The sequence below is a fragment of the Solea solea genome, chromosome 9 (assembly GCF_958295425.1).
Source record: "Solea solea chromosome 9, fSolSol10.1, whole genome shotgun sequence".
NCBI lineage: Eukaryota > Metazoa > Chordata > Actinopteri > Pleuronectiformes > Soleidae > Solea > Solea solea.
Genome location: NC_081142.1, coordinates 12,557,663 through 12,569,726, shown reverse-complemented (window position 1 = coordinate 12,569,726; position 12,064 = coordinate 12,557,663). Strand labels below are relative to the sequence as shown.

General features: G+C 39.4%; 1 protein-coding gene across 1 annotated transcript; it reads left to right on the top strand.

Annotated features, from left to right (window-relative positions):
* Positions 1 to 1,752: 1,752 nt before the first annotated feature.
* On the top strand, positions 1,753 to 7,922 carry LOC131465878 (5-hydroxytryptamine receptor 3C-like). Its single transcript, XM_058638833.1, has 14 exons — positions 1,753 to 1,810; positions 1,959 to 2,007; positions 2,127 to 2,293; positions 2,469 to 2,513; positions 2,621 to 2,727; positions 3,118 to 3,287; positions 3,603 to 3,763; positions 4,192 to 4,402; positions 5,398 to 5,574; positions 5,750 to 5,937; positions 6,915 to 6,978; positions 7,286 to 7,449; positions 7,540 to 7,584; positions 7,809 to 7,922. The coding sequence occupies exons 1-14, from the start codon at positions 1,787 to 1,789 to the stop codon at positions 7,917 to 7,919; spliced, it is 1,683 nt and encodes a 560-aa protein (XP_058494816.1). The 5' UTR covers positions 1,753 to 1,786; the 3' UTR covers positions 7,920 to 7,922.
* The last annotated feature ends 4,142 nt before the right edge of the window (positions 7,923 to 12,064 follow it).

Genomic DNA, 12,064 nt, shown 5'->3' with positions numbered 1-12,064 from the left:
AGGAAACAGCTGAGTTGAATAACTAAAGAGAAAAGAGCCACTGACTTCCCATCACATTTGCTTTCCACAATAATGTGCCAGCATCACACTTGAACACAACACATTTTATAAAGACCAACATGGAGGTTCAGACAGATGCCGAATGCATTTGCTATTTAAAGATGTGGGAACAGAATAGAAAAATGACGACTGCAAGCTTGAACCAAAGACAGAAGAAAAACAAAGTGCTTGATTTGGAGGTATAAAGTAAGATCATTTCAGCCAACTCATCAGCTCAGACAGGACATTATACATCTATTGCAAAATGCAGACCATGGCTCTAATAATAACTGCCTCCACCCATCATGTGGATACACAGATCACTATGACATGGAGGCTCCACAGCCACACCTAGCAACAACAACAAAACAAACAAAAACAGCTCAAAGACTCCATGAAAAGAACCAATTCAGACCGCTGCTAGATTTGTGCATGAGAGCTATTGAGAGTAACGTGAAGTCCACAGCGTGTTAAGATCAGAGGTGCAATCAATGACCCACATAACTTATATATATATACTGTATATATATATATATATATATATACATATATATATATATATATATATATATACATATATATGATATATATACATCATTTCTGCAGACAATCTATCAACCTAATGATCATGCTGATGCATTCAAGGACACTTTGTTACTTCCACAGACACACAGACAGATGCTTTTGACATGATTCACAACTAACTAGGTATTGTTAGGTGTTTTTGTATTTTTTTAGTAATGTGGTTGTCATGGAAAATAACACTTGCTCTCATATATTGCTTGGTTTAACATGCACACACTTGTACACTGCTCATATCTAGTACGTGCCCAATTATCTTCAAACACTTCCAGGGAACGGAGGCCATCTTTCTCAGCTACACAGATAAGCTTCGGACGTGAGCACCAACTATAAACTGTACAAACTTTCTCATGTGCCTCAGAGCCATCTTTGACCTGCCTCTGAGCTGTTGTCCATCTTGACTCTCTCTTTGCAAATGATAAACCACGCTTTACCAAGTTGATTGTTGAAGCGTATCCAATTTTATTTCTCTTCATCAGACACCTTACGACAACTTTAGCCACAACAGTGGTGAACATTGTTCATGCAAATTTTGTTGACATACCATGACATTGACCAACATTTTGCATTTGTGATGTGTTGTGGATTTTTTTTTACTTGGGCAGTGGGGAGAGCAACTAAGTAACCGGCTGTCAGCTTGAAATGCTTCAAACTTTCATTATTTTATTAGCCTTTAAAAATCCAAAATTGGTCGCCCTCCAGTAGGTTGGTAGATGGATAAGAAAGTGGTAGGTAGCTAGATGGGTGGGTTGGTTGGTTGGTTGGTTGGTTGGTTGGTAGATGGGTACGTCGAGGGCTGAAACCAGAGGACGCCTGTTTCCATTCACTGTTTATTTGCATCTGACCAGCAGGTGTGACACCGATGCTGCTGTGGGCACATGTCACTATCTCCAAGTCACACATTGAGGACCAAAACATAAACTATGGTTTTACTGTGCTTTGAATGAAACCACCTGCAGGGAAAGTTACCCACATTATTTGCCAGTAGCACTATGTATATCTTGGCTGGACTGAGGTTTAGTGTTTAGTCTTGCAAGAGTTAGTTTCTCAGGTAAGTAGCAGCTGTCTTTTCTGTCTGCCATTTGTAACAAAAATAAAATGTTTTCAAAAGCGAGACTATTATTTCTTCTCCAGGCATAAGAACTCAAAGACAGATAAACACTTGATGTTTAATGTCATGGCATCCCAGGTAAAGTATCTTTTCTTGCTGCATATTCTGAATTTTACACATTACATCCGAGGCTGAATACAGCATTGGCTGTTACATACTGTAAGTGATCATGTTTTCCTGTATAATTTATCAATCAATAACAGTTTCTAATCTGTGTTGACTATAGCGGCTGATTTTAATCTCCATGTCCACCCTGGTGTGGTTTCTAATGCAAGGTAAGTGTTATTTATATATAGTAAAGCTTATATATAAGTATTATATGTTGGGTTAGGGTGAGACTGGTATAAGCTATTTTTGATTACACTTTGATAGACTTGTTCTTGAATTTTGCCAGCGGCTCCATGCAGTGCCTTCACAGTGAATTGCTCTGAGCCAAACCAACCTGCCCTTCTGAAGGCTCTGACTCCACTGTTTAACCTGAGCTCCATACGACCTGTCATGAACACATCAACAAGTACCAACGTCAACATTAGCTTCATCATTTATGGAATATTAGGAGTGGTAAGTTTACATCTTATAAAAAAACAACAACCAAGAAATCTCTATGAGGAGTTTAGGTGTAGGTGTATAATTAAGGATTATATTTTTATTAATGAGTAAAAATCCTTTGGTCTGCTGTCTACAAACACATTCTTATAAGGATCCATGTGTTGAAATTGTTACTGTTGTCTTCCAGGATGAAAAGTCTCAACTCTTGATGACGTACCTTTGGCTCAATTATGTAAGTTGTGCATTCACCCATTTCCAGGCAGTGATGTTGTACCAGTAGAGTTGTGTGATCAAGTGTAGCGTCTGCTCTGTGCGCTGACAACAGGTTTGTTGTTTTAGAGGTGGATGAACGAGTTTGTCACCTGGGATCCAACCCAGTGCGGCTCAGACAGGATTGCTCTCCCCAGAAACAAATTTTGGGTGCCAGATATTGTGATCAATGAATTGTGAGTCCATTTATTTATTTATTTTCACTGAAATGGCTCAGCACTGTAATTTCATTTTGGCAAATATTGATTAACTGTAAATGTATACATTGGTACAATGTATACAGTAATATTAGTCAATTAGTCAATATTTGGATTTACACTTTTACTCTCAAACAGGAACAAGTTATTGTTTTTATCGTTGGCCTCACCATATCATCGTATGTGAATATAGGAGCTATGGAAAAAGGGATTTTGTTTCCACAATGTAATTCAGTTAAAAGCAAATTGTGTGATATTGTGTGTAAAGATGTAGTTTTGTTTTTAAATTTAAACTCAGCAGAGAAAGTTAAGACCCCTTAACTTCTACTAAAAGTGGCACATTTTCTCTGCTTTTTTCCTATCTTGCAGTATGGATGAAAACACGGCCCCTGAGGTTCCATATGTGTACTTACATAGCGATGGTTTGGTGCGCGACGCTCTACCGGCCAAAGTTGTGAGCTCCTGTAACCTTGATATTTATACCTTCCCATTCGACGTACAGAATTGCACTTTCACCTTCAACTCCTACCTCCACTACGGTAAGAAAGGTTAACTTTCATTTCAAAGAGTTTTCTTGGCAAGTTTGGACAAAAGCTTCAACCAATTTTAATCTAAAACAACTGCTGAGTAAGAGTTGTACAGACAAGAAGCTATGAATGAATGATGAACTGTTCTGATATTATTTTCAATTTCAGGGCATTAAACATCCACTTACCAATGGCTACTTTTTATCTGTTTCTCTGTTCTTTAACCCATCACCAAAAGTCTAAGTCATTTATTAAAGTTTTTGCCTTTCCTTTCATTACAGTGATGGTCTTAGAGGTTGATAACTTCCTGTGTTTGTCTCTCCTCAGCGAGCGACATAAAGATTTTCCTGCACAGAACTGTACAAAGCATTACAGAACGCTCCAAAAATGTAATGACCACAATGGGAGAATGGGAGCTGCTGGATATCACCTTCCACGATTACCTGGACAAGCATGGAGCGGAGTACATCGATGAGCTTGCATTTCATGTATGTTGAGGGTACCGTCTGTAAAACATATTATTTTGTGTGATGGTATCTGTGTGAGATATTCAAACACAGCCATCCAATTAAAGTCCTTACTTGTACAACAAGAGTAAAGATGTGTGTGAAAATGGAGTGTATCATAGCACAGAAGGTTAAAAATTGAACACAAAATTGTTTGATTCGATTCCCTGCACAGATACAAAGGAAATTGTGAGACCAGTAGTATGTGGCAATAATGCACCTGGGGCAAACGTAGTTATCGCTCACGAGTATTCACATATTCTTGACCTGTAGCTGTGTGATTTGGTGTTAATTTTTGAGATAATAAGAGCCTAATGGTACAATAACATACTGTGTCCAATTGTGAATTTAAATACTATTATTTTTTGGTTCCTGACAAACTTTTTTTGTCTGTCATCTTGCTTCTGTAGATCAGAGTGAGGCGCCGAGCGACGCTATACGTTGTGAATCTGCTGATTCCCAGCTGCTTCCTCATCACGGTTGACCTCTTCAGTTTCCTGCTGCCTCCACAAAGTGTGGACAGATCCTCCTTCAAGATGACCCTCATCCTGGGCTACACCGTCTTCCTGCTCATCATGAACGACCTGCTGCCCATCACTGGAAACACTATACCTCTCATAAGTCAGTGGTTTTTAGAGAACTAATAATAACTGTGGACAGTGTGTTGACTGATATTATTTAAAAACAATAGTTTTCAGTTTTCACCTCACTAATGAATTCCTTGACGTCCAGATATCAACTAATAAAGACAGTTGGAGCAAAGCCAGCCTATTTTAGGACATCTTAACTTAAATGACCCGTTGGAGGGGTGGGTGTCACACCTTAAAGGTGCAGTGTGCAAAGTTGTGTTAGTTGTGAAGTTGTGTGTTGCAGCTGAATATCTCTCACCTTCCCTTTCGTATTGGGGAGCCTACAGTATGTAGCCTTCAGTTAGCATCAAAACTTACCTCACTCATGTTTGCCATGTTTGATGTTTAGTTTGTCCACTGTGGTCTACTGTGAAAACATTGGGGTCCACAATGGTGGCCTCCGTAGAGCTGACCTGACTCCTGATATAAAGGTAAAAAAAAACAACAACAACAACAACTCATATAATCAGGTGATTGTGAAACTTAAGTATAAATATTCTATCTTCAATTTCCGCAAATGAAAATAATTTCACCTGAATTTTACACACTGGACCTTTCAATTTCCTTAAACTGAGAATGTGTTTAGATTTACATAATTGACGATGGGTGTCGTATTTAGAACTACACCTTTGCAGCAACGAGGGTCTTCCTGTGGGGAGTTTGCATGTTGTCCCCGTGTGCGTGGGTCTGCTCTGGGTTCTCCAGTCTAAAAAAAGAAAACATGCAGATTTGGGGATTAGTTAAATCGGACACTCTAAATTGACTGTAAATCAGAGAGTGGGTGGATGTTTGTCTCTATGTGTCCTTGTGATGGACTGGAGACCTGTGTACCCACCTTTTGCCCTATGTCAACTGGGATTCGGGACCAGCAACTCCAAGTGGAGGATGAATTTACACTTATACAGTCAATAAAAAGACAGCTGTCCACCTGCTGAACATACCACATGTGAACAACTCTCTTGTTTGTTTTTCTGTGCTTTACATCAGATGTGTTCTTCTCTCTCTGCCTGGCTCTGATGGTTGCCAGTCTACTGGAGACAATCCTCATCACCAACCTGCTGTGCGGCTCTGTCAAAGACTCTCCAGTTCCTCACTGGATCCAAGTGCTCGTTCTTCAGATTTTAGGTTTTCTTGTTTTCCTGCCACGCAAAGCTAAAAATTCAGGTATTTATCTTATTAGTGGTTAAACACGGTATACAATATAAGTATAAATCAGAGATTTGCAAGTTTTAATTCACAGAAAATAGTTTAAGCATGATAGTTGATCATAAACTTTGAGGAAAGGGAGGAGGCAATACTGAAAACTGTCTGGATTTCTTTTTTCTTTTTTTATACATAGACATGGAGCAAAATGTTGCAGTGATAAAGCTTGATGCTGTTGTGGGACCTCTACGGGAGAAGGGGCCAGTGGTGGAGGACAGGGTCGTGCAGGAGCTGAGAAGCCTGGCCACGGACCTCCGGGCTCTCCGCCTCCAGGTGGAGCAGCAGCGGCTTGATGGAAACCAAAGCTCGGAGGATTGGATCCAGGTGGGTTTCATCATAGACCGCCTGCTGTTCGGCATCTACATCCTCTTCATATCAGTCAGCTTCATTACCATCATCATTATCTGGAATAACTCATACAGTCAGTAAACAACTGCTTTGTGTTTTAAAAAGGTTCCATTCATGTGAATAGTGACCTGATAGTGACTCAAATGTTTCAGTTATGACCAATGTCATTTTGTTTTCTTGGAGAAACATTGCTTTAGCACTTATGGTTTATTCTACACTTCTACAATGTACTAATGTTTAGCGCAACAATCGCTCATTATATTATATCTAGTCGTTATTTAGATTATTAGATGTGATGTGGAATTGTATTCAAAATAAAAGTACTTGAAAAAAATTCTGTCAGTTTTTGATTGACATTTATTTCAAGCATAACAATAATGCCCTTCAGAAATGATAAAATAGTGATCACACTATGTTGAAACTAGGCTAATGCAACAAAAGTAGAAAATAAATTTGTCACTCCAACACGTGTAGATGATACATTTAGAAATTATAAAATAGTGATCAATCAAAGAATCAACTCTCAAAAACAAACTTAAACACTGATAATGTGTTACACTGAAATGGGAACAGTACACATTACGGTACACGGTAATGTCACAAATACGTGGACAGCGACTGAGGTCAGGCACGGATGTTAATCGATGTGGTCTTGCTCACTGTTTTCAAAACTGATCATTAATGTTTTGGGTGTGTTTGAATTCAAGTCTCTGTGTCACCGACGTAAAAGCACCACTGCAGCAAGAGCCTGTGAAATTAGAAATAAGGGGCAGGTAACAACATATGTCTTCATGTACTTGAGGATAGGATTAATCCATTAAAGTAGATAAGTTTGACCCAATTTATCTGTAACTCAGTATTTTGGGACGATAACTTTACAGGACAGCTCTTAACATCAGGAGGCCACACACACTCTCTAACAGCCACTTCTGACCCAATGTTAATGTTTTTAGTGCTGCCTGCTGAAAGTCAAGCCTTCTAAGCTTCTGTTCATCTTCATCTTTCTGCTCATGCACGGTGAGTAAAGCTCCATGAGTCAAGTGTATATAAAACTACATGTTATTGATTTTCACAGGATATAGTTAGAAGATATCCTGCAGTTAGGATTCAAGTCACTTTCATTTTCATTTTGACATCGACTTCACAGCTCTACCTCCTCTTTACGTCATGACATAATTTTGAGCGAGATCAAGAGACAAACATGTTTTTAAGATATCACAGACTCACAGAAACAAGTGTAGATTTTAATAACGTTTTACATTTGCTGCTGTTGGTGCAGCCAATGGTCAAAAATTACACATTTCCTTTTTTTCCCCCTCTTAAGCAGGGAGCAGTTCCTCCATGCTGAACTGCTCTGAACCCAACACACCATCTCTACTGGAGGCGCTCAAACCAGTCTTCAAACTAAACTCCATTCGACCAGTCATGAATTTGTCAACCGTAACTAATGTCAGCATTTCCTTCACCCTGTTTGCCATTTTGGGTGTGGTAAGGAACACAACATTAGTACATTAGGAAATTCTGCATCCAACTAAATGTCTTTATCGCAAGCACCTAAATTACTTTTTTTTTTTTCAGGATGAAAAGGCGCAGATTTTCAAAACTTTTATTTGGCAATCTTTAGTAAGTACTCAATTTAAAAATGTTATTTTGGCAGTACTATCCCTGAGGCTATGTCTCATTGTTTGGAAACGTTTCTAAAGTGTAACAGCAACAGAACACTGGATGCTTTATAATGGGAACAAACTTGATCAGATCAGAATTTAGACAACAGTTCTACAAATGTACATGTGCTTATTAATTATGTGCAGGTTAACACATGGCTGGTTTTATGATTCTCACTGCAGAGATGGAGAAATGAGTTTGTCAGCTGGGATCCAGAACAGTGTGGTACTTTCCGAATTTCAGTTCCGAGGAAACTGCTCTGGGTACCTGATGTGGTCATTAATGAGTTGTAAGTGCTCTCTATTCTGTACAACAGTGCAGCCTGTACATGTTTATTGGAGGCTATTCAGTATAACCAGTGGTTATAAAAAAGTTTTAGAGCAAAGAATTAACAGGAATATTTTTTAGTTTGGCCTAAATGATCATTTCCTTATAACTGTTTGTTTGTTTGTTTTTACCTCTTCTCATTCTCCAGTATGGAAAAGAACCAGGCTCCATTTGTCCCATATAACTATGTGTATTCTGATGGCTTTGTTTTCGATGCACAGCCCGTCAAAGTGATCAGCTCCTGCAGGCTCGACATCTACATGTTTCCATTCGACTTGCAAAACTGCACTTTTAGCTTCAACTCATACATATACCGGCGTAAGAGAAGCCGACTAATCTTCTCCTTGCATGGCGTTAATGTTAATTCTGTGAACTGAATTGTACAGATGGAGGGGTTCATTCATTCCTGTTCACGTTTGCCTTTCAGAGAGTGAATTTCAAGTTTACCTAGCTAAATCTGCAGAAGAAATATTTCAAAACTCCAAAAAATGGATGGTAACTAAGGGTGAGTGGGAACTCACTGGAATCACAGTGAAGAAACACGAGTTTCCGGCGACGGAGGGACAAATGTATGAGGAGCTTCGTTTTCATGTAAGGAAAAACTCTGACTACCCAACATCCACTGTCCTTTTTAAACTTTTATTTATTCATATGACATACATCTACTGTACAACATCATATGTTTTTTTACACTCGCGAGCTCACGACTGAGTTTGCTTACACCGCCATGTTGGCAGGAAGAGTTTCTGAAAGTTCTGAGTTCACTGCACACTTTTAATCCACAGAGATTAAGCAGCATGTCACAGATGGGCTGAACATGTCCGATCCTAACCCCCATACCCCCCATATTTTCAAGAGTTCAACAGTTTTACATACAAGTAATCTCTGACAGTCATCAATCAAAATATGACATATGCAGTAGGTAGTGAGTTTAATCCAATTATGTAATAGTTGTGTTAAAAAGAAAATAACAGTTACACAGCGAGGGTACGCTGGACCAGCTTCGTAATTTTCACAGTCCTCTGTACTTCTGCTAATTGAGTTGAATTTGATATGAAATAAAGAACATGTACAGTAATAAGACAATGGCACAAGTGTGTTGTGTCGCAAAACAATGAAATGTGACTTTTATAAGTGTCAAATAAAAGCGTATTACCTGCACGTGAGGTTTACCCACTGCTGTCAACTCTGCTGCTGCTGCAGGTGTCAGTGAGACGCCAGTCCACCATGTATGTGGTGAACCTGCTGATCCCCAGCATCTTCCTCACCACAGTCGACCTCCTCAGCTTCCTGCTGCCTCCGCAAAGTGTGGACCGATCTCTCTTCAAGATGACCCTCATCCTGGGCTACACCGTCTTCCTGCTCATCATGAACGACCTGCTGCCCATAACTGGAGACACCATACCTCTCATAAGTCAGTTGAATCATTATAATTAATATTTGATTAATATGCACATCTTGTTGTTACTTCATACAACCAGTGCATTTTCTGATGTTATTCTGACAGTCGACCAACTGGGGAAGTCCAAACTGTGGCTCCAAGGAAGGAATAAACTTAAAAGACATCATTCATATTAATATTCCCTGAAATAATGATCAATAATAAACTATGACCAAACCTTGAGATCAAACTCTGAGTCTCAGCTGCTCGCTGGATGTCACAAAATCACATTCACTGAGCATGTAAGGGGTTTTTAAATGTACTCATTTTTATGATTCCAGATGTGTTCCTGTCTCTGTGCCTGGGTCTGATGGTAGCCAGTCTACTGGAGACTATTCTCATCGTCAACCTTCTGCGTGGCTCCGCTCATTACTCTCGAGCTCCTCACTGGATCAGAGTGTTTGTCGTTCGTATCCTGGGTCAACTGGTGTGGCTTCCTCCAACGTCCAGTGATCTACACGACAACACCGACATCATCCAAAATCCTGCAGCTCATGGTAGTGTGTGTGTGTGTGGTTCTAAACTCTTTATGGTTGTCACACACGTCAGTGTAAATCAGTCACAGCTGCCATCAACTCTATTTGTATTTCCTCAGCAGCAGGAATGAAAGTGTCATATTGTGTGGAGGAAGACAGCGAGGATCCACAGCAGAAAGGTCCACTGAATAAGGACACGGTCCTGAAAGAGCTGAGGAACCTGGGCAGCGAGCTTCAGTCCCTGCGCCTGCAGACAGAGCAAGCGCTGGCTGTTAACCAAAGCTCAGAGGAGTGGATCCAGATGGGTTTTATCATAGACCGCCTGCTGTTTGGCTTCTACCTCCTCTTCATATCAGTCAGCTTCCTCACCATAATCATTCTGTGGGTGTGGTCATAATTGTTTTTAATAAAAAAATTTCTCATAGCGTTACTTTTTTCCAAAGAAGGAAAACTTTAGCATTTTGAAGTGATGTAGTGTTACATGACACATCTTCCCTTCAGGAGTCGCCACAGTGGATCATCTGCCTATGTCACATGACACATCTTCAACAGTTTTAATACGAGCATAATGACATAACTACATTCACAATGGCTGATGTACGTATTTGTGAAATATAAAGAATGGATAAAGAATACATTAACGGTCCGAGTTGCTATTTTGCATTTTTGGCATTAATATGTAATAGTTTGTGTCTGCCGTTGTAGAAAGTGTTCATTTTGATCAATTAATAAAAGACGCTGCCATGTGTTTATGAAAATGACGTCTTGTATATCTTTAAATGCAAAGCAGAGGTGCATCATTACTAAGTTTTGACTTTCGTACCTGTTTTTAACTTCTTTGGTTTCGATGTTGTGTTGTGTTTGATATGTTTGTTTTGTGTGGGTGTGTGTGCAGGTGTGTGTAGGTGTGTGTGTGTGTTGTATTAAGCTCATTGTACATTGAGGTGTGCTCTCAGTATCTGTTCAGGACAAGGAGAAACTTAGATTAAAAACAATACCACAGATGATGGTTTGACTGGTTTTATTGAATTGTGTGACGCTGAGGCTTTGCCAAACCCAAATATTTCACATGGGGAATATGTGAGCTGAGAGACAACAAGATGGACAGGTTGTTCGGACTTTCCCTCACTTTTTCTTAAAATAACACTCTGGGAAATGCAACCTGCTGGGCTATCGTTTGAAATCTACAGAGTGCGATTTTAATCTGAGCAGAAACAACACCGACATTTGCAGCGTAATGAGGGTCGCAGTGGTTAGAACCGGTGGTTGAATCCAACATGGATAATAACCGTTGTGAATAAAACATGGGATTGTTTGTGGTCACATATCTGAGGAAGTGAAAGGATAATGAAAGGAAAGCATCGACACAGTCGTCCCAGTGATTCTCAGAGAATGAGCGATTTGAATGCAAGACATGTTACATTTCACTGCAAAGAAAAACAACACAGTTGTGTCAATCAGCAACAAAAATGCACAAGAACACACTGTATAAACTGTCCCTTTAAGCAGCGCAGACAGTCTGGATTTAGTTTAGTTTAGTTTAAATGTATGCATTATTTAAGAATAAATAAATGTAGTTCTCTCTGTCTCAGCCATTCATTAACCTAACCAAACCTCAGCACACGGACCAACAGCAACAGTGTACAACAGATTTGAACTCCCAGAGGTTGAGGTGTTGAAAAATAAAATGGGCGAGTGGTTACCAAAGGTGTTGAACAACAACTTCTTTGAGTGTCCATATTCCACGGTTGTGTGTGTTTTTCCACATCTGTTGATGTATATTCTTCTATCTATTCACAAGACTTTAAAAGCATATACTTTAGTTATTTTTTATCTGAAGCAAAAAATCCAGTTATCGATGCCCCAGTGGTTGCCTAATCAAAGATGAATTAAACCCTAAATGTTTTTACTCAAAACCATGTAGTATAGTGTATCTACATTTTAGCTCTTTGTACTTTCAAATTGTTGAGTCATTATGTGATTGGAACAGATCACACATTTTAAAAAAAACATATGGTTTTTGTACTTTTAGTTTAAGTTTGGGTCAGGGTTAGGATGAGGTTAGTGGTCGTGGCTCTGCTTAAATCTCTAGAGAATTAATGTTAGTCATTGCAGTCTCCCATTAAGTTGCACAAACATGTATACATGTATGTTCAGTGCCAGCAGGAGCCTCTCTTTGCACATGGTCACGTCG